Source organism: Eptatretus burgeri, chromosome 12 (assembly GCF_056783735.1).
Source record: "Eptatretus burgeri isolate ZD-2024b chromosome 12, Ebu_testis_v1, whole genome shotgun sequence".
Lineage (NCBI taxonomy): Eukaryota > Metazoa > Chordata > Myxini > Myxiniformes > Myxinidae > Eptatretus > Eptatretus burgeri.
The window spans coordinates 95,374,875-95,397,954 of record NC_140972.1 but is presented as its reverse complement, the minus strand read 5'-3'; the positions used below and the strand labels follow the sequence as shown (position 1 = coordinate 95,397,954).

At 44.3% G+C, this 23,080-nt stretch overlaps 1 protein-coding gene across 7 annotated transcripts in view; it reads right to left on the bottom strand.

Moving 5' to 3' along the window:
- The window catches only part of LOC147016181 (RNA-binding protein 20-like), an 89,272-nt gene that overhangs the window by 37,466 nt on the left and 28,726 nt on the right, over nt 1-23,080 (bottom strand). For 6 of the 7 annotated variants that reach the window (XR_015050047.1, XM_085848949.1, XM_085848948.1 and 3 more), the window contains 7 exons: nt 21,162-21,200; nt 9,841-9,893; nt 3,680-3,756; nt 2,620-2,757; nt 2,371-2,502; nt 2,040-2,119; nt 565-1,931 (listed from right to left, as the gene is read on the bottom strand). Coding sequence is in view for 6 of the 7 variants with exons in the window: in XM_085848949.1 (XP_085705075.1) it covers nt 565-1,931; nt 2,040-2,119; nt 2,371-2,502; nt 2,620-2,757; nt 3,680-3,756; nt 9,841-9,893; nt 21,162-21,200 (1,886 nt within the window). In the remaining variant the exon portion in view is untranslated. Of the gene's footprint in view, nt 1-196; nt 431-564; nt 1,932-2,039; nt 2,120-2,370; nt 2,503-2,619; nt 2,758-3,679; nt 3,757-9,840; nt 9,894-21,161; nt 21,201-23,080 lie in introns of those variants that run through there. The other variant, XM_085848953.1, reaches the window with a different exon arrangement.

Here is a 23,080-nt window from a genome sequence, read left to right as displayed (position 1 = left end):
AAAGCAGTGTGATGTGAGCAAATGCAACTCTTCACAAAATAATAAGATGGTGAGATGACTTGGATCTCTAATAGAATATCAATGGTGATTATTCTCTGTGTCCATCTGAAATTCACTTATAATTTTCTAACTTGCCTGCTTTTGTCTTCCCAAAGCAAGATAAGGTCTTTGGGCATTCCCATCAGAGCAATTTGCTCCATCGTCTATTCGTTCTCATAATTCGCATGAAAGTACACTCATATCTCCTGATGTTCTTACCCTTCATGTAGTACATGTAAACAAGGTCCTCCATGAGCCAGAGATATTGTAAAATGTAAAAATAAGTTGTTTTTATCATTAGTGAAAAGGTCTTAATCCATTATAGCCCATTTCTCTATGTCCTTGTCTGTACTCTCCAGTAAGCGATGCGAAAATGGTTGAGGACATTTGCCTGAAAGAGAGGTTGACAACGTGTTACATTCATACGAGCGAGTATTAGGATGGATAAATCAGCATTTTCGACTGAGCCTCAAACTCATTACTATTGAATAGGCCACTGTCAGGATGAAACATCAGAGTACACACTTTGGAGGAACATTTGCTCCTTGGTTGTGTCCAACGATGTAGAGCAATCATGAACTGCTCCGACACTCTTGTTAAAATCCTCGTCTTGCTCTTCTCTTGCCGAAGCACCAGGAATCGTAAGCTCCATCGAAACTAGTGCAACCTCATGCAGATCTTGACAAGCACTGCCATGACATTTGTCACACACTCCAGTTAATGCAGTCGTATTGTCAAGGCTTGACATTCTCATTGATGTTTTGTCTGATATATTCAACAAGTTTTCCATGGATCCTTCTGCAGAAGCTTCCATGAACCCTTTGTCTGGTGATATCTGTTGCTTCAACTTGAAATGGGATATTCTTTCATTCGTTGAGCTTCTTTGCAAAACTATGTTCTTTTGATGCTTGGCTGTGTCAACCATGTTGACTGTGGGTGCCACTGGACATTGAATCGTTGGTGTAGGGTCTTTCAGCTCTGGTATATCATTGACTTTATCAACATTACCTTCACTACATGATGCTACAGTATCTGCTTCCTGTTTTCCATTCAACACTTCAGTGTTCTGATAAAGCTCGCCTCCACATTTCATCTCTTCAGCACTTTCAGAACTTCCTCCTTCAGTTTGCTCTGAGTGCCACTGATCATCTCGTTGCACAACAACCATCGAAGATTTATCTACCACCATCTTAATGAAATGTTCCTTCTTGCCGTCGTCCTCATCCTTGCTGTCTTCATACAGTGGTGAAATGTTTCCCATAAATCTGGAGTTTGAGCTCCACATGAAGCTCCCATCTTCCTGATGTTTCACACCATTTTGTACTTTGTCTCTTTCCTTTTCATATCCATAACTTTCCACATTATTTTCGAGCTCTTCCTTTTCTGCTCTATCTTTCTCGTCGGTGCCAATCTCATCCATGCTTACAATCTCTTCCAGATTTTCCATAAGTAGTTCCTGCTCTTCCTTTTCTTGGCCAGAACATCTGCTCAAGCTGCGGTCTCCAATGAACCCATTAACCAGTTCATAAGTCTTCGTCTGGCAAGCCATTTCGTGTCCAGTGTTCGATAATTCTATTGAACTGGAGGTGATGTCAGGATAATTGTTTGATTCATCCTCTTCAATCATCACTCGCTCCTCAACATTATGATCTGCCAAAGCATTGTCACGCTTGGGTGCGGAGTCCCGTGGCTCTACAACAAAGCTGCATTGAGGAAACCTTGTTTCGCTCGACGAGTGAGTCGCTTGTGATTGGAGGCAGACAACTGATGCATATGGATCTGATTTATGCTGCTTTCCATCGGTTTGAGCCCATGATGAGATACTTGACCGATCACCACAATGTTGAGATGGTTGCTCATGTAACAGGGGACTTCGAGATCTTTCTCTTGTCCTGCAACATAAACAGAAAGGTTAGTCTTGGATGCATGCTCGAAGGCACAATTGGGATGATGGTCTGTTGTTTGTTCCAAGAGGTTTAACGTATTAGCAAACTACTCACCTCGTCTCATTGGCTTTTTCCTTAAGGCCATGCAGCGAGCAATCCTCCGTTAGGACGGCTTCAATCCCTCGACCTCGCTTCTGTTAAGGTAACATCAATCAATTTCTATCAGGCAATGAAGATGAACACCTTCCCTTTGGCCTTAAAAAGTATTGCACCCAACAAAGTGTAAAGATAATTTTATCACTTTGGTGATGATGTCACGTTCACTCAAATGATAAACATTTGGTAAAGTAGCTCTTTCAACCTTATGACAAACAGATCATGGCGAGAGGCAGCACTTTCGCCGACCCATGGAGTTGAACATACAGGAATCCCCAAAGTGCCTTGCCTTGAGCACAAGGTGACGATATGCGCTGGACATCTGCACCTGCACAGGATAACCGTGGAGATGCAAAGGTCTGCTCGAGTAAAATTCTACAAAGGCCTGTGCTCCAGGGGGTTGAGCCATCTCCAGAAAGGCCTGCAGATCAAAGGACCGGATCTTGGATTGATGTACTTTGACCTCAAGGGAAAGTACACACGATTGGATAAAAAAATTTGTTCGGATAATATGCTCAGAGAAAATGAGAATCCTGACCTGGTTTTTTGAGCGCATCAGAATGTAGTTTGTCACCTTTCCGAAGGGCAGTCCCAACCGGATGATATCTCCCTCAGTGTAATTGCACATCGGTAGGTTGAAAAGGTGAATGACTCTCGCTGGGCCTGGCAGCCTGTCCTGAAAATGAAGCAAAACACTCAGAACTGAGCTTGACGCATGTTCCACGAACCCCCTGTTGAGGCTTTACAACACAATCAACTTCTCTTAACACAGAACTAACTGTAAAGTGATCAACCCCAGAAGCTGAAAAATGTCTTTCACAGAATACGAGTCTGTCCCATTACAATAGGTCGTTAGGGCATCACATATGTGACCCTCCAGTACAAAACCAGTCGGAAGTCGCAAAAATTCAATATTGAGTTATTGGGTTTATTTGAAAGCCCATAAAATAAGCTTCACAACGGTGTATCATACATAGTGGTCCGTCACAAACTGACAGAGATATCTTACGATGAAGTTTGAGAAACTATTGCTGGGACACGTTGCTAAGGACTTTGTTTCAAAAACTCCAGAAGCTAATATCCGGTTATTACGATTTTCCCAACAAAGTGTGCTGTAAAACTTCATGGTAAGATATCTCGGTCAGTTTGTGACGGACCACTATGTATGATACACCGTTGTGAAGATTATTTTATGGGCTTTCAAATAAACCCAATAACTCAATATTGAATTTTTGTGACTTCCGACTGGATATGTACTGGATGGTCACATATGGCAAATGGCCTTCATGGTATTTCCACGGATATTGCCAATCAACCGCACCCATCTTTCCGATGTTTGGTCAGGGTATTGGCACATAATGGTATGCGGTCCTTGTTTAAAAGATAAAATGGAATCTTTCAAATTGATAAGCTCGTGGATGAGCTCAATGACCCCACTATATGAACAGAATATACAATGATGATAATATTGTGCGTTGAATAATATACAATACGTGTTTAAATATTCCAATGTTTTTGTTTATTTCCTCAGGAAAATATTATTTTATACAAACGGACCCGCTCACTGTTGCAAGCGTGCTCCCTGAACAAGGCCTTACTGGGTTAGGAAAGGTCGAAAGAGATTCTTTCAATGGCTGGGCCTGGGACGTTGGTATCTCGAAAGTTGCTGCACTGCCTGGAAAGGAAGAAATGGGGATGAAAAAGGTCGATGGCTTCATTAATGGTGTTTATACCCCATGGGCAGAGAGACACTGCAAACACACTGTGGCAGAAATCACATTGTTTGTATTATTTTATTAAGATGTCTTTAATTTCCTATCTCCATCATTCGAGTTTAAAGCTTACTTTGAACATGCGAGTTCTTCCAAGTGTTAAACAAAGAGATAAGAAGTGCAGCGAAGCACCCAGAGTACCTTTGGGTATGTGTGTGTGTGTGTGTGTGTGTGTGTGTGTGTGTGTGTGTGTGTGTGTGTGTGTACGAAGCACCCAAGTTACCTGAAGGGTGTGTGTGTATGAAAACACCCAGGATACAAGAAGGGTGTGTGTGAGGCAATAATGGTTCCTGAAAGTTGTGTGTTTGAGTGTATGAGATGTGTTCAAAAAGTATCCAACCTTAATTTTTCGTGCGTAAACAAAGGAAGCAAGGGAGGCGTGGTTTGGAGCACGTATGTTGGCGATCCTAATTGGTGTGCGTGAATATTTTCCCGCCTGCAGAAGCTGTCAGTCACCGACAGACCGCCGATGAGTGAGGAAGTGTAAGTGAGCGTCGTCGGATTTTCGTTTTTGACAAAATGACGGATCACTGTGGTCTCATCGCCAGTGATCACTGTGTTGAAGAAGTTGGGATCGCTGTTCACAGTCTCCAGCATGTCCTGTGCGATCTCCAAACGGAGTTTCTTCTGCTCGATCATTAGCAGCTTTGGCACGAACTTCGCCGAGATTCTCCTTAAGCCCAAATCCTCAGTCACAATGGAATGAACGGATCCAATGCTGACGCCCACCTCGTCTGCAAGTTCTCTGATCGTGATTCGACGATCCTGCATCAGCAGGGTCCTCACTTGGTCAATGACGATCTCATTTTGGGATGTTGAGGGCCAACCAGAACGTGCTTCACTTTCCACTGATATGCGACCATCGTTGAAGCGGTTGTACCACTCTTTTATCTGTGTGGTGCTCATTGCTTCGTTCCCGAAGGCCTGTTGAACGTTGCGGATCGTTTCCACTTGTGAATCACCAAGCTTTACACAAAATTTGATGCAGTAGCGTTGTTCAAGTTTTTCCGTCATTTTGACAAAACGAAAATGCAATGGCGCTCACTTACACTTCCTCACTCGTCGGCGGTCTGTCGGCGACTGACAGCTTCTGCAGGCGGGAATATATTCACGCATACGGATTAGGATCGCCTACATACGTGCACAAAACCACGCCTCCCTCGCTTCATTTGTTTACGCACAAAAAAATTAAGGTTGGTACTTTTTGAACACACCTCGTATGTGTATGTGAGGAACCCAGGGTACCTGAAAGTTGTGTGTGTTTGAGTGTATGTGTATGTGAGGAACCCAGGGTACCTGAAAGTTGTGTGTGTTTGAGTGTATGTGTATGTGTATGTGAGGAACCCAGGGTACCTGAAAGTTGTGTGTGTTTGAGTGTATGTGTATGTGTATGTGAGGAACCCAGGGTACCTGAAAGTTGTGTGTGTTTGAGTGTATGTGTATGTGAGGAACCCAGGGTACCTGAAAGTTGTGTGTGTTTGAGTGTATGTGTATGTGTATGTGTATGTGAGGAACCCAGGGTACCTGAAAGTTGTGTGTGTTTGAGTGTATGTGTATGTGAGGAACCCAGGGTACCTGAAAGGTGTGTGTGTGTGTGTGTGTGTGTGTGTGTGTGTGTGTGTGTGTGTGTGTGTGTGTGTGTGTGTGTGTGTGTGTGTGTGTGTGTGTGTGTGTGTGTGTGTGTGTGTGTGTGTGAAGCACTCATCGTCCCTGAACGTTGAGTGTATGTGTATGTGAGGAACCCAGGGGAACTTGAAAGTTGTGCATGTCGATGTGAGGAATCCAGGGAACTTGAAAGTTGTTTGTGTTTGAGTGTATGTGTATGTGAAGAACCTAGGGTAACTGAAAGTTGTGTGTATTTGAGTGTATGTGTATGTGAGGAACCCAGGGCACCTGAAAGTTGTGTGTGTTTGAGTGTATGTGCATGTGAGGAACCCAGGGTACCGGAAAGTTGTGTGTGTTTGAGTGTATGTGCATGTGAGGAACCCAGGGTACCTGAAAGTTGTGTGTGTTTGATTGTATGTGCATGTGAGGAACCCAGGGTACCTGAAAGTTGTGTGTGTTTGAATGTATGTGTTTGTGAGGAACGCAGGGTACTTGAAAGTTGTGTGTATTTCAGTGTATGTGTATGTGTATGTGAGGAACCCAGGGTACCTCAAGGTTGTGTGTGTTTGAGTATATGTGTATGTGTATGCGAGGAACCCAGGGTACCTGAAAGTTGTGTGTGTTTGAGTGCATGTGCATTTGCATGTGAGGAACCCAGGGTACATGAAAGTTGTGTGTGTTTGAGTGTATGTGTATGTGAGGAACCCAGGGTACCTGAAAGTTGTGTATTTTTGAGTGTATGTGTATGTGAGGAACCCAGGGAACCTGAAAGTTGTGTGTGTTTGAGTGTATGTGCATGTGAGGAACTCAGGGTACCTGAAAGTTGTGTGTGTTTGAGTGGATGGGGATGTGAGGAACCCAGGGTACCTGAAAGTTGTATGTTTTTGAGTTTATTTGTATGTGAGGAACCCAGGGTACCTGAAAGTTGTGTGTGTTTGAGTGTATGTGAATGTGAGGAACCGAGGGTAACAAAGTTGTGTGTGTTTGAGTGTATGTGCATGTGAGGACCCCAGGGTACCTGAAAGTTGTGTGTGTTTGAGTGCATGTGCATGTGAGGAACCCAGGGTACCTGAAAGTTGTGTATGTGAGGAACCCAGGGTACCTGAAAGTTGTGTGTGTTTGAGTGTATGTGTATGTGAGGAACCTAGGGTACCTGAAAGTTGTGTATGTGAGGAACCCAGGGTACCTGAAAGTTGTGTGTGTTTGAGTGTATGTGTATGTGAGGAACCCAGGGTACCTGAAAGTTGTGTGTTTGAGTGAATGTGTATGTGAGGAACCCAGGGTACCTGAAAGTTTTGTATGTGTATGTGAGGAACCCAGGGTACCTGAAAGTTGTGTGTGTGTGTGTGTGTGTGTGTGTGTGTGTGTGTGTGTGTGTGTGTGTGTGTGTGTGTGTGTGTGTGTGTGTGTGTGTGTGTGTGTGTGTGTTTGAGTGTATGTATATGTGAGGAACCCAGGGTACTTGAAAGTTGTGTGTGTTTCAGTGTATGTGTTTGTGTATGTGAGGAACCCAGGGTACCTGAAAGTTGTGTGTGTTTGAGTGTATGTGAGGAATCCCAGGTACCTGAAAGTGGTGCATGTGCATGTGAGGAACCCAGGGTACCTGAAAGTTGTGTGTGTTTGAGTGTCTGTGTATGTGAGGAACCCAGGGTACCGGAAAGTTGTGTGTGTTTGAGTATGTGTTAGTGAGGAATGTAGGGTACTTGTAAGTTGTTTGTGTATGTGTATGTGAGGAACCCAGGGTACCTGAAAGTTGGGATGTGTATGCGAGGAACCCAGGGGTACCTGAAAGTTGTGTGTGTTTGAGTGTCTGTGTATGTGAGGAACCCAGGGTACCTGAAAGTTGTGTGTGTTTGAGTGTATGTGTATGTGAGGAACCCAGGGTACCTGAAAGTTGTGTGTGTTTGAGTATGTGTTTGTGAGGAATGTAGGGTACTTGAAAGTTGTTTGTGTATGTGTATGTGAGGAACCCAAAGTACCTGAAAGTTGGGATGTGTATGCGAGGAACCCAGGGTACCTGAAAGTTGTGTGTTTGAGTGTGTGTATGTGAGGAACCCAGGGTACCTGAAAATTGTGTGTGTTTGAGTGTATGTGTATGTGAGGAACCCAGGGTTCCGGAAAGTTGTGTGTGTTTGAGTGTATGTGTATGTGAGGAACCCAGGGTTCTGGAAAGTTGTGTGTGTTTGAGTGTATGTGTATGTGAGGAACCCAGGGTTCCGGAAAGTTGTGTGCATTTGAGTGTATGTGTATGTGAGGAACTCAGGGTTCTGGAAAGTTGTGTGTGTTTGAGTGTATGTGTATGTGAGGAACCCAGGGTTCCGGAAAGTTGTGTGTGTTTGAGTGTATGTGAGGAACCCAGGATACCTGAAAGTTGTATATGTGTATGCGAGGAACCCAGGGTACCTGAAAGTTGTGTGTGTTTGAGTGTCTGTGTATGTGAGGAACCCATGGTACCGGAAAGTTGTGTGTGTTTGAGTGTGTGTGCATGTGAGGAAGCCAGGGTACCTGAAAGTTGTATATGTGTCTGTGAGGAACCCAGGGTACCTTAAAGATGTGTGTGTGTTTGACTGTATGTGTATGTGAGGAACCCAGGGTATCTGAAAGTTGTGTGTGTTTGAGTGTATGTGTATGTGAGGAATCCATGGTACCGGAAAGTTGTGTGTGTTTGAGTGTATGTGTATGTGAGGAACCCAGGGTACCTGAAAGTTGTGTGTGTTTGAGTGTATGTGAGGAACCCAGGGTACCTGAAAGTTGTGTGTGTTTGAGTGTATGTGTATGTGTATGTGTATGTGAGGAACCCAGGGAACCTGAAAGTTGTGTGTGTATGAATGTATGTGTGTGAGGAACCCAGGGTTCCTGAAAGTTGTGTGTGTTTGAGTGAATGTGTATGTGAGGAACCCAGGGTACCTGAAAGTTGTATGTGTATGTGTATGTGTATGTGAGGAACCCAGGGAACCTGAAAGTTGTGTGTGTTTGAATGTATGTGTATGTGAGGAACCCAGGGTACCTGAAAGTTGTGTATGTGCATGTGAGGAACCCAGGGTATTTGAAAGTTGTCTGTGTTTGAGTGTATGTGTATGTGAGGAACCCAGGGTACCTGAAAGTTGTGTGTGTTTGAGTGGATGTGTATGTGAGGAACCCAGGGAACCTGAAAGTTGTGTGTGTTTGAGTGTATGTGTATGTGAGGAACCCAGGGTACCTGAAAGTTGTATATGTGTCTGTGAGGAACCCAGGGAACCTGAAAGTTGTGTGCGTTTGAGTATGTGCATGTGAGGAACCCAGGATACCTGAAAGTTGTGTGTGTTTGAGTGTATGTGCATGTGAGGAACCCAGGGAACCTGAAAGTTGTGTGCGTTTGAGTGTATGTGCATGTGAGGAACCCAGGATACCTGAAAGTTGTGTGTGTTTGAGTGTATGTGCATGTGAGGAACCCAGGATACCTGAAAGGTGTGTGCGTGTGTGTGTGTGTGTGTGTGTGTGTGTGTGTGTGTGTGTGTGTGTGTGTGTGCGTGTGTGTGAGAGAGAGGCATTCATGGTACCTGAAAGTTGTGTGTGTTTGAGTGCTTGTGCATGTGAGGAACCCAGGGAACCTGAAAGTTGTGTGTGTTTGAGTGTATGTGCATGTGAGGGAACCCAGGGTACCTGAAAGTTGTGTGTGTTTGAGTGTATGTGTATGTGAGGAACCCAGGGTACCTGAAAGTTGTGTGTGTTTGAGTGTCTGTGTATGTGAGGAACCCACGGTACCGGAAAGTTGTGTGTGTTTGAGTGTGTGTGCATGTGAGGACCCCAGGGTACCGGAAAGTTGTGTGTGTTTGAGTGTGTGTGCATGTGAGGAACCCAGGGTACCTGAAAGTTGTGTGTGTTTGAGTATGTGTTTGTGAGGAATATCGGGTACTTGAAAGTTGTGTGTGTATGTGTATGTGAGGAACCCAGGGTACCTGAAAGTTGGGATGTGTATGCGAGGAACCCAGGGTACCTGAAAGTTGTGTGTGTGAGGAACCAAGCGTACCTGAAAGTTGTGTGTGTTTGAGTGAATGTGTATGTGAGGAACCCAGGGTACCGGAAAGTTGTGTGTGTTTGAGTGTGTGTGCATGTGAGGACCCCAGGGTACCGGAAAGTTGTGTGTGTTTGAGTGTGTGTGCATGTGAGGAACCCAGGGTACCTGAAAGTTGTGTGTGTTTGAGTATGTGTTTGTGAGGAATGTCGGGTACTTGAAAGTTGTGTGTGTATGTGTATGTGAGGAACCCAGGGTACCTGAAAGTTGGGATGTGTATGCGAGGAACCCAGGGTACCTGAAAGTTGTGTGTGTGAGGAACCCAGCGTACCTGAAAGTTGTGTGTGTTTGAGTGAATGTGTATGTGTATGTGAGGAACCCAGGGTACCTGAAAGTTGTGTATGTGAAACATTTTCACAATCTTCATGCTCGGTTCGTGTGCTGTAAACAGGGAGGGTCATCGTGCATCATTAAAGCACAAAGCATTGAAATTTCTTTCACGTGACACCATTACTTCAACAACTCGAGCTCATAGAATATGATACCACACGGAGTGTTCACGTACATACTTAAATTTTAATGAAATAATGATTTCAAAGACCGTTAAAAACAAAATCCGGAAGTTTTGCACAACTGAAGTCGTCCCATACAGCACCCGTTTACACTGTAATAAGATGACGACGAGTCGCAGTTTCGGAGATAGAGGCTTTTTTGATCACCGGAGAACACAATCAGAATCTTCTTCACCCAGACCTCCTCACAAGCCATGCCCTCCAACGCTATATTTAAATATATTGCATGGTTTTTGGAAGTATTCTGAAGGAGATTTGTGTTTTATACAGTGTTCAAATATATAATTCAATTTGAACAAAAGTTTAAAGGCATACAAATAAATTAATGTGGGTTTTACCGCCGTTTACCCAGTGTCTTTTACACCACCCCATCTACCACGTGACATTAGTTATTTTGTGCCTGTTTATTTTCTTCATAACATCATTAAAAACAGTAAGCTTCCTGTTTGTCTGTCTGGAAGTGAAACAAAATTGATAACCATTCCAGAGTAATTATATTATCTCACTCCTCTCTGCACATGTGTTATCGGGATGAATTCAGACCCAAACTACGGTAAAATGAGAAACTTGTCTTCTTGTTCATGTTCAAGATATAACATTTGATTTAATCATATCAAGTTACATTGTTTTCACACTGTGTAAACCAAGGCATTTTGGATCATTGGTGTCTCCCGCGATGAGACTGAGTCTTTGGGCCTCTCACTCTCTCACCGCAGGCAGGTATGGGAGCATGCGCCAGAGTAGCGCGTTGCTGCGTCCACTTTCCGCCGGTACTCCAGGGGCCTCCATCTGGCCATCCCCCAGGCAGATGCCTGGCCCATCTCCTTGAGATGCTGATCAACCTGCTGCAACCACGAGGCACGTGGTCGGCCCATTGGCCTCCTCCACTCACGAGACACCCTTGCTGAGAGAATTTGGTGAGCAGGATCAGCGTCAGGAAAACGAGCCACATGTCCATACTGCCGCAGCTGACGCTCACCAACTATGCAGGTAATAAATCTCATTTGAGTCTCTCTGAGCAACCACTCGTTGGACACAAAATCTGACCAACAAGAGCCAAGGATTCTCTGAAGAGACCTGGTGCCAAAGGAATTAAGTCTCCGTCTCAGATCCTTGGTCAGAGTCTTACATCCATAGAGCAAGACTGGAAGCACCAAGGACCTGAAGACTCAGACTTTCGTCCTCCCGCACAGGTACCGGCAGCGCCACACCCCATTATCCAGTGAATCCATGACTCCCCAGACTTGACCCAGACGTTTATTGACCTCTGACTCACAGCCAGCAGAGACAAGAATATCACTGCCAAGGTAAGTGAATCTCTCCACGATCGCAGGCAGGTCGGTGGTCTTTGTCTTCTTCCATGTCCTCTCCGGCCTCGCCCCCCTTGCTCCATCTGCGATATGTGTCCCCCCCCCCATCATATTTCTGCAGGGCGCTCAAGGTACGCCATCAACCCCTTCTGGTAGAACTATCAAAATCAAGAATCCCTGCCCAACTTCACTCTTTCATTCCTCTTTTTTTCCTCCCTTTGGAACAAACTCCCACACTCTCTTCAATCCCACTCTTCCCTCCAGGTCTTCAAAACAGCTGTTCACCACCATCTCTCATCTTCCCCCATCCAAAACCATGATCTTTTCTACCCCCACTAATCCACCGCAAACCCACCTCCCTCAAATTCCCTGCTTTCCTTCCTGAAAGTCCCTGTAGTGTCCATCTTGTTTACCCTGTGTACCCTGCCCCCATCCCTCTCTCTTCCACAGATCTCCTAACATCTGTTCCATAAGATACTTAAGACCTTCAGTGCGCCTAAGATCCTTGAAAACTCAAAAGACCCAGAAGACCCTTGAAGACCATTTAAGACCATTTAAGACCCCGAAGACCATTGAGGCCCATGAAGACCTGAAGACCCTTCATACCCCAAAATACTTTTAGACCCCTTAGACCTTAACACCTTATTCAGACATGAGATAGCTTGGACCTTTGAGCATTTAGAGGTTTTGACCACTTGGTCCTTTTTGAGACCCTTTTTACATTCTTGAGAGATAAGACCTTTTCAACCCCTTTGACACGAATATTGGAATATACCCTTTCGACCTTTTAAGTGCACACCAAGCAAACATCTATGATCTTCTTCCAAAACACAGACTGGACTTCTTTTTTAACCAAGTAATGCGCTCACTCAGCCCAACAAAGGGGTGAGTACTCTACCAGTGGTGAATAAAGGTGTTCTTGTCACATACTCTTGGCAAAAATACTATGAATGGTTGTCCCTCGAAAAGACAGTGTGTGTGTTTATATTGAACACACACACAAAGTGTCTTTTCTAGGAACAACCATTATTCAAAGAAATATGTCGGGATGGTTTCACATGATCATTTCTTGTGACCATCCCGACCTTCTTTACATACTCTTTGGAGGAACATCCCGAAATCCTTTTACATTGTTTGAAAATGTTTTCATTGCTTGTATGATAAAACATAGCCAAGCCTGATGTACTGCATGTTATAACTGTCCCAATTATTCCCACTTTTTTATAGGGGGGACCAGGGAACGTGTTGGGCTCGTCTTTCACAAATAGGCTGGCCAGGCCTGGGATTCAATTAGAGATGATAGGAATTTGGAATTTGTTCAGGGTGCCGGCGATAACTCACTTACTCTTCAGCAAAGACATCGTGGGATTGTTAGTGTTCACCAACTAATGGTGGCAGATGGAAAACCCATCTTAACGTCCATCCAAGGGACGGCACACACAAATGATTAATCACACTGCATGCGAAACACCCAGACGGCACTTTATACCTGGGTCTGGATTTAAACCCAGGCTGGATAGCTCAGAGGCTAGAATCGTCCAGATACCTCTTCTAGGCTATTCTACCAGGCCATTGCCAAGCTTCTTGCCAGCCTATATAATCAGGCGTTGCAGCAGTTTGGCAAAGTCCTCAATTCATGCTTAAGGCGAAGGATAATCACACAAAAAGTGATGGCATCTTGTGCTTGAAATATGGGTACATCAACAAATCCAAACACATTAAAGATAGAAATAAACAAAGGTAGAGAGAAACAGTGTTAACCTTCAGAACCAGGGTTCAAGGACAAGAGATGTGACAAAGGGGAGAAGGGCAACACATTAGCAGTGGGGCAAAAAAGGGATGTAAACCATGTTCAGTTAGACGTTCATTCACACAAACGTTTGGGCCTCACCATCACCTACAATCTTTTGTGGGCAAACCAAACTTCCAAGTTGGCCTCGAAATCCAGACATGAACTCGGCATCCTCTGTCAAACAAAGTCCTTCCTTCGTACAACTGAACTCTTATCCACCGACAAGGCCTTAACTTGCAACTTGATGGAGTACTGCTCTCCGCTCGACACCCAGCAGGATTAAATACAAAACCTGTCAAAGTGTGGCGGAGCTCCTTGTGAGTCAACAGCCATCCATATCTGGTGCCAACTGCATCTGCAAACGTCCTCCTACAGTTGGTTATCTTCCCTAGGGAGTTGGTGGCAGGATTTGCACTCCGGCCACAACAAAACACTTCATTCTGCAAAGCGCACTGAGGTGTTTGGTGGGGTGGTGCTGGAGTGTTGTCCATGAGACAGCGGTCTCCTCGGGTTAACCTGAGGCGGTCCCTTTGGGTGGGTACCTGGAATGTCCACTCCCTCAGAGATGGGGATGGGCCACGCATCTGGCTGGGGGGTAGCCAGACGGAGGCCCCTGGAATACTGACGGAAAGTGGACACAGCGACGCGCTGTGACGCATGCTCCCTATGTATGTATGTATGTACTGTATCTATGCTCTCCCCTCTGGGTTAGCTACCCTGTCTCATACCTTGCTCAGCTTGGCACGATGGAAACCAAGGCCTTCAAGATTATTGGAATCTCCCATGATGAATCTGAATCTCTGGGCCTATCACTTTCACATCGCAGAAAGGTCAGTGGTCTCTCTGTCTTCTATCGCCTCCTCTCTGGTCTTGCACCCTCTGCCCTCTCTGTGCTTTGTCCCCCCAGGTTTCTGCAGGATGCATGTGGTTCACCAGCAACACCCTTCTGGTGAAACTGCCAAAATCTAGAATCACTGCTCACCTCAATTCATTCATCCCTCTGTTTTTACCACCTGTGCAACCAACTTCCACATTCTCTTCAATCTCATTCTTCCCTCCAGGTCTTCAAGACAACTGTTCACTACCATGGCAGATAAACCCAACCTTCTCCCCTTCTCCAAGCCCACCTCTTTCCAAGGTCCAAGACAGTTTGCTTCTGTATCCATCTTGTCCACTCCTTGTGCACGAACCTAACTCTCATTCTTCTCCACATCCATTGTTTATCCCTCTATTTTGTCCCTCAACCCTTCTCTTGGTGAGTTTCCCCCATCTTTTTCTACTGTTCCTTTTGTTCTGTTACGTCCCGATTTGTTCTCTGTTCTGGCTCCTCCACGCGAGCCTCGATGTTGTTTTCAAACAAGAGCAGGGGAATGAATAAACGTTAAAAGCAAATGGGAGAAAGAGAAAGAAACATACGAGCAGTAACGTGCAAGTGACGAAGGGTGAGGATGGGGAGGATAAAGATCAAAAGAGGAGAAAGAGAAGGGAAGGAAACACAATAACCTGAAAGTCAGGGAGTTAGATTAGGTTGGGTTAATAGGGATAGAAAAAGATTGTGGGTACGGATGGTGGTGCACCGCTTGTTTGAACAGCCTCACAGATGAATCAACAAACAAGAGAAGAGAGGGACACAGCAGTGGAGGTATTTTCCTCCCATTTCCCTTGTAGAAATAGTGTCTGTGTGTGTGAATTTCCACTCATGTGTGGTCATACAGTGGTTAGATGAACGCCGGCAGTATCAAAGTCTCCATTATACTCAACAAACGTCGCAACTGGAGTAAATGGCAAAAGTTCAGCCGAGATGCCTCTGTCCAATGCTCCTCGGAATCCGCGTCCAAAATCCCGGCGGGAAACACATCGCGAAATGTTGATTTTCAACTGATGAATATACCTCGTCCAGGAAATAGGAATGTTCATTTGTGGTAGTTCCACTAAGATGCAACTAACGTTCCTTGAAACCTGGGTCGAATACAACGGCCTGCGAAGTAAGAAAGTTTGTCTGGTCGAAACGAGCGATCTCCGGTAAGCAAGACCAGGAAGAACGAAGAGAACCAAAGGAAGCCCAAAGAACTGAGCAGCACTGGTACTTATTAAAGCTTCACCGTCCCATGGCTCATCGTTCTCGTGCGATTCTTCTTCTTCTTCTTTTATTTATACATTTACTGTCCTCGTTTAGAAAAGTACTCCTGAAGGGTTGATTCGTTGTTCCTAGTTTTGAACCACGCCCCACTATCCAACATTTGCGAGCATAGCATCAGCGTGTAAGGAACAAGATTGGTGGATTCATTCTGCCTGCACCGGATGATCATATAAAAAGATAGTTACCACGACATTAACCCCCTTCTAGGTTGCTAGAGAAGGATGAAAAGAGCAATCGATAATCCTGTACTTATAGTGCAATAGTTACATGTGATGAAAAATAAGCCTAAATCATGGAGATCAGTCATTCAATCAATTGGAAGACTTGAACCAATCTCGCTGGCCAGTGCACATGTCTCCCAGACCTAGTTTGTCTGACTTCTGTCGAAGTAAGTTGAGTCACAGAAGTCGGTGCAGTAGTAGGAGTAGCATGTCCTGTAGTTGAGGAATGGTGCTTCTCTCCAGCTGATTTTTCCTTCATGGTACAATCACCTTCCAAGTGGGCTTCTTTCAGGTGATCAATGCTGACAAACTCCCATTTACGCTGTATGTCAATATTGAAACACTTGGGAATTCTGCGAAGCACTCAAAAAGGGCCCTGAATAGGCTGGTTGTCATGGTTTGCGGACAACATCACACCAAACGAAAACATGTGTACAGTTCATAAGTCCTCTTGGAACTTGGGTTGTGGTTTGTTGAGATCGTGTCATAACTGGCGAGGTACTGGACATGTGCTCCAGTCAATGTACATAACTGGATGGGTCAAGTGTCATGTAGTAGGGTGACCAGGTGCAACCATTTGTCCTGGTAATTTTAGAGTGGTACCATAAACAAGTTCTGCTGGGGTACATCCTAAATCATCATCGATGGTAGTATGAATGCCCAGTAGAACAAGAGGGAGTTGTCTTACCCTGCTTTTTTTTGGAGCAGCAAGAGGTCTCCTTCGGGGCTCCCTGCTGACGTTCTCAAAGCTAAGTTTCCGGTTGTTATTTGTCCCGTTTTAACTGTTTAATTTTCTCACCTACATGTTACTGTGTGTTGCTAGTTCGGTTTTGTTTCAAAAATCGTGCTATTTTGTGAGTATTTTTGTCGACGTTCTTACCTGTGCTTGAGGCCTAGGCCTAGACTTGAGGCCTACCAGTTCCACTCGGTGTTCGATCGTTTTTTTTGTTTGTTTGTTTTTTCTCCCCATTACCTTCAATTTCTATCCTCCCCATTACCTTCAATTTTGATCCTCCCCACTTTCCAAACATCCCCCATTCTCCCAACTAATCTCTTTCTTATCTCAAAAAAAAAAAAAAAACCCTACTACAACAACAACACGCTCACCTTCTCCCGATTTTGCTTCTTCTTCTTCCTCTTAACTTCCTCCTTGTCTTCTTCCTCGATTTTTTTTTTTTTTACACTTCCATGACCTAATCTGTTGAACTCTCTCATACATTAATATTAACAACAAAAAAAATATTATATATATATATATATATATATATATATATATATATATATATATATATATATATATATATATATATATATATATACCCAACAACACGCTCACCTTCTCCCGATTCTTCTTCCTCTTAACTTCCTCCTCGATTTTTTTATTTTTTATTTTTTTTTTTTTTTTTACACTTCCATGACCTAATCTGTTGAACTCTCTCATATATTTATTTTTAACAACAAAAACGATCTTATAATGCTTCATCTGCCTCTCTCACACATGTGGTACTCTTTACTGTTTCACAATGCACTACTCTTCTGCTATTTTAACAGACTGCTCTCATTTCGACCTCTCCTTCATTCCTTGCCTAAAAAATCCAACAATTACAGCGCTTCTTCTCTCCATGCTCTGAATTCGCCTTCATTGCATCCATCAAGAATTGTGTTAAATCGCATCTCTGACCTAAAACTTTTAAAAACCAGTTTGCCATGGATGCTCGCTTTCCATCAACCATTCTTTTTTTCCAACTTCAGTGCCAACTCACCCCCCTCACCCCTCACTCTCACTCTCAAAGCAACCATCCCACACTTCTCCCTCCAAGCCTCCCTCTCACCTCTCTCAAAAATTCCCCCCTCACCTTTCTCCCACCTTTCATCCCCCTCACTCTTCCTTCTCAAAGTTTCCCCCTCTCTCATCCACCAACCTGCCTCCCTCCACTGCCCTCTCACCTCCATCTCTTCACTTCACCTCCTCAAACCCTCAACTGCCTTCTTCCTTGTCTCTTGTCCCCCCTCTCCCCCCCCACCACAGAGCCTTTTCTCCTCATTCGCCCCCCTCCCCTCCTTCTTCTGCAATACCCCACACTCCTTCAGCAACCCTCCTTACCTGCCCCCTCGTCCCTTGTCCTACCCTCCCCTCCCCCTCCACCTCCTGCACCCAAAGCCTCCTCCCCTTCCTCTTCATTAAAAGTGTGGACCTCAAATATCCGGGGCCTTCGCTCAAACCTTTCAGATCTTTCCATACAGGTTGCCACTGACAAACCAGACATTATCTGCCTAACAGAAACTTTCCTCTCCCAAGACGTGTCTGACTCCCAAGTATCTCTCCCTGGCTACTCCCTCTTACGGTATGACAGACCTGAGCCTCGTCCTGGTGGAGGTGTTGCTCTCTTCATCAAAGACTCTATTCCTCACTCTCCATGCACTGCTCTCACTCCCCCACACCCCCAGGAATACCTCTGGCTTCGGCTTCCCCTCCACTCCCACCTCATGTTTATATGTGTACTGTACCGTCCACCGAACAGTGATGACTCCATCTACACCTCACTATCCGAAAACATGGACCATCTTTCCATCAACCATTCAGGGAGATATTTGTACCACCGACTAGGGTCTGATTGGGCTTTCAAAGCCACCTTCAACAACCGATGGAAACGTTCAATCAAGCCGATGGAATATGCTGCTGGGTGATAAACCGTTGTATGAATATGATTGCATCCCAAGAGGCTCGTCAACTCCATGAATAGGTGGGACTCAAATTGCTGGCCACCATCTATAGTGATGGTGGATGGTGTGCCATACTTTGAAATCCAATGGTGTATTAATGCTCTAGTGACTGTCTCCGCTGTGATGTCATGTGAAGGAATATAATCAGGCCACCTGGTATAGCGATCAATACAGGTGAGCATGTAAGTGTACCCATTTGATGGAGGTAGTGGTCCTGCGAGATCGATGTGAATGTGCTCAAATCTCGCATCTGGAATAACAAAAGTACCTAAAGGGGATTTGACATGGTGATGGACCTTAGCTTTCTGATAAGAAATGCAATTCTTTGCCCACTCACGACGATCCTTGTTAACACCTGGCCAAATGAAATGTGCTGATATCAACCTCTGAGTGGATCTGATGCCAGGGTGCGACAAACAGTGGAGTGCATCGAAGATTCCATGACGGTGTTTTTTTAGGCACAAAAGGTCGTTCGTGGCTTGGAGAGACATCACACCAGATGTATCCATCTGAAACATGGAGTGGTACTTGCCGAAACGACAGTGACGATGAATCTCACAGCTCATGAAGCTCCACATCATTCTCCTGATCAGCTGCTAACTGGTTATAATCGATGGAGGAAGAAGTGTGAAGCATATCAATGTGTGAATGTGAGAGTGCATCAGCTACCACATTATCAAGTCCCTTCATGTGCCTGATGTCTATCGTGATCTGGGATATGTAGTCGAGATGATGAATTTACCTTGGGGAGTGACGATCGGGTTTTAAGTGTAAGGCATACACCAAAGGTTTTTGGTCGGTGTAGAACAAGCTTGGTGGATTAATTCTGCTTGTTCATGTTGAAAATGATGCATGTAAAAAGATACACGACTACACCCTCTCCACCTTTGAAATAAAAAAATCTTAACCCTTTATCTATTGTTATTCTGCTCTTCCATGAGCCTTAAGGCCCGGTCACACCTTGACGTTTTAGCCAGCGATGGCAACGTATTAAAATGTATCTAAAACGCTGGTTTACGTTGAACTTTTGATGTTTTTTTTTAAAGATTCGGACGTATTCATAGCGACTTGGTCTTATGTATAACGCATTGGTAACGGACACAGAACGTTTCGTTGTGTTATAGATAACTTATACCAATGAATGCTGAACCTGTTGTCAGCCTACACAACCGATGCCCAACGATAGTCTAACTTAGGCATAGCGCGTTGCACGCATCGCCGACGATGTCGTGACGTAGCCTATTAAAAGGCTGACGCACAACGATTCGAATCATAACTGCCGTAGAAATGGAAGTGTCAACATCGCGGTCACACCTTGGCGAACTTGCCAGCGTATGCCGACCTAAGAAAAATGTGTCTAAAACGTTGGGGCACGTCAAATACGGTATGAGTAAGTTTGGTATACGTGAGTACAACGCTAAAGTATGCTATCATACGTCGTAGTAAGTAGAGTACGTCAAGAAATTTTAAACATGTTCAAAATTTTACGACATACTCGGCGTATGACACACGTTCCACATGCGATGGGGATAGGTTGTACACACGATATGTGGACGCTTACACACGTCCACAAAGGCTACTTATAAGCTACTCATAAGTCGAAACACGTCGCGGTAATGTCTTTTTTACGCGAAACTTATTTCTAACTTATGTTTGACGTGCTTTGAACCAATTCTTTACGTAGTCCCAACACACATCGACGTATGTAGACGTATTCCAATGACGTCTTCCGGTCGACAAAAAAAAAAAAAATGAACGTGTTTCTAGCTTACAACTGCCATATAAAGACGTGTTCCCAGCGGTTTTGGGAATTGGTATATAAAAATGCTGCTCATAAAAGGGAACCCAACAGTGTTTTCGAGTCCTTTTTGAGTCGATGTCCATGTCAGCAGTAACAGTATCAGTATTAGTATTAGTATTAGTATTAGTAGTAGTTTGTTCATGTTGGCAGTAGTAGGTGAGTGTGAGGGGGAGGGTGTGGGTTATGATGGATCGTCCTTGCGTTTAATGATTTAACGATTTAAATGATAAACTCAACGATTTAAATGGCTGCATCTCCACTATTGAAAGTAGACGCTTGCGCTCAACAATTGGATTTTTTTTACACTCAACGACTCTTAAACGGTACCACTCAGCTATTTTCATTGTTTACAATGAACGATTTAAATTGCTGTCACTCGCCTTTGTTTTTTGACGCTGGGGTTTGGAAATTTGAAGCGTTTCTTCTGAACGTGTTAAAACGCTCAAACTCGACTATTTTAAATAGACGCTGCCGATGGACAATTGGAATCAGAGCCAAGCTCGACATCGAAGTGTGAACATCCTCGTCGTGCCGAAGAAAAGTTTGAAGAATGCTGCAAATAAGTGTCCTGGCCATGGCCGTGGACGCTGACGCAAGGACGATCCATTATACCGACGTCTTTCAGCCTATGAGTAACTTAAAAGTAACGTCTGTCGATGTGTGGAAACGATCGCTTAACGTGCCAACAACACGTTAATCATAGGTTAGAAATAAGTTTCGGGTACGCTAAACATTACCTCGGCGTGTCTCAACTTATGATTAACTTACAAGTAGCATGTGTTGACGTCTGTCAACGATCGCAGACCGTGCATACAACTTGTGGCCAGCGTAGCGGAACGTGTGAGTCGTACGCCGGCATACGTCATGAAATTTCAAGCATGAAAAAATTTGAGGACAACCAAAAAGTACAACGTTTAAAGCCAACGTACAACGACGAATGGCAGTGTTTTTCAGCGTGCTCTCAATGTTATCAAAACTTACCCATAACGTATTCAACGTGTGCCAGCGTTTTAGAAAAAAAATTCAAAAATTGGCATACGTTGGCTAAAACGTCAAGGTGTGACCGGGCCTTTAATACCCATATAATTATATATATTTTTTCATTTCAAATGAAATCACATGATGTGCAAACTTCCATTCGGAGTTTACCTGTGATGGTTCTTGATCTTCTGATTCCACTTGGGAAAGCTGTAACATAGACAACAGAAACAACAGAGACAAACGTTAATTAAATATTATTAGACCTCGTTGGACTTTGTCTGAAATGGGAGCTTAGGATTGGGTCTCGTCCATCCGTCTGTTCATCCGCCGCCGTATCTTAGATATGTTTGGACCGATTTGGTTCAAACTTGGCACAAATTCAACATATAATGAGAGACATGTGCACATCATTTTGTTTCATGAAATTATCAAAGATGACCGACTAGTGGCCATTTAAGTTGTAAAAAAAACCCCCGATGTTGAACGCATCCTCAACCATGAACCAGCCACACAAAGTCCATGACTTCTTGCAAAGTTAAGGAACTTAGTGCTATTCTGGTTCACAGTTCCAGAGCCATGGGGACCAACACACGTCTCATAACCATCCCTGTCAGTTACAGTCGATGCATTGAAATTCCCCAAGACTGGAAGTGTATCTAGTCCGGGAGCCAACCGATCAAAATTAAAAAAAAATTGCCCGGTCTGCTATAAAATTTTTGTGTTGATTTTCATAAAGAGACACCCTTTGAGTATATGAAAACCAATGTTGGCAATGGTGAAACTCTTGCGCAACAACACAGTCAACACTTATGCGAGCCCCCTCTGATAACAAAATGTTGGCAAAAGCGAAGATGTAGGATGGGGGTAGGGGTAATTCATATTGTCCTAAAATCATAACCACTAAACCTATATACACAAATGACCCCTCATATTAAAGAGGAGTTCATTTCCTATATCACAATTGGTGTAGATTTAACCTACCTTCAATTGACAAGGTTATATGTCAAACAACAAAAGATTTATGCAACTCAGAAATGCTTGACTATCAATGGGGTCAGGAACAAGAACATACTTTTACATGCCATGGTTTTAAGGAAGATAAAATTAGAAATGGATTAACACAATATTGTGACATGAAACATCCTCTTCAGAGGAAGAGTCACTCTCTGAAACAACTCCACCACATGAACCTCTCTGACGAAGGCATATGCATGTCACTCAGCAAGGCACAGCAGCCTTTTGCATGAACATCGTTTCAGACATTTGGATAATTTGCACATGCAAGACACCGTTTTGTCTATGTTTGGCTTGGCTGGCTTAGACATGAGAATTGGGACCAGTTTTCCATTGATAAGGGTTCTGCCAAATGTTGTGGCTGGGGGAAGTGCTCGGTCACTGAGATGTGCACGTCTATACAGAAGCAATTGATACAATGCTCTTAAAACAAGGAAGTAAAACGCATCTTCTGTTGCTGGCAGTGACCTAAGGTCTAATTTTGAAGAGACAAACATATGCTGCCTGAGGGTATCCAAACAGCTGAACCCTTTTTGGCCATGCAGAGCAGTCCAGTATACTCTGGCCTCATCAATGACACATTCTGTTGCTGCCATTTCACTATCTCTTCCAAAATCAACAAGGTGGGGAAGGTTTCCTATCAGTCCCAGAGAAACCTGTGCCGCTCTTCTTTTCACAGGAACACAGGCATCATCCCAACTGACTGGAAGAGGGGCCTTGTTGTCCCTCTCTGGAAAGGGAAGGGTGATCGCCAAGACTGCAACAACTACCGAGGGGTGACGCTGCTCTCAGTGCCGGGCAAGGTCTTTGCTCAGATAATTCTTGATAGGGTTCGCCACCATCTGCTTGAGCACCAGCGTCCAGAGCAGTCAGGCTTTACACCAAAGAGGTCAACGATTGACCGTATCCTTGCCCTTCGTGTCCTCACCGAACGCAGACGAGAGTTTCGGCAGGGGCTGCTTGCAGCCTATGTTGATCTCTGTAAGCGTTCGATTCAGTGAATCGGGATGTCCTCTGGAGGATTCTTGGTCTTCGTGGGGTGCCACCAAAACTGATCGATCTGATGTCTGAAC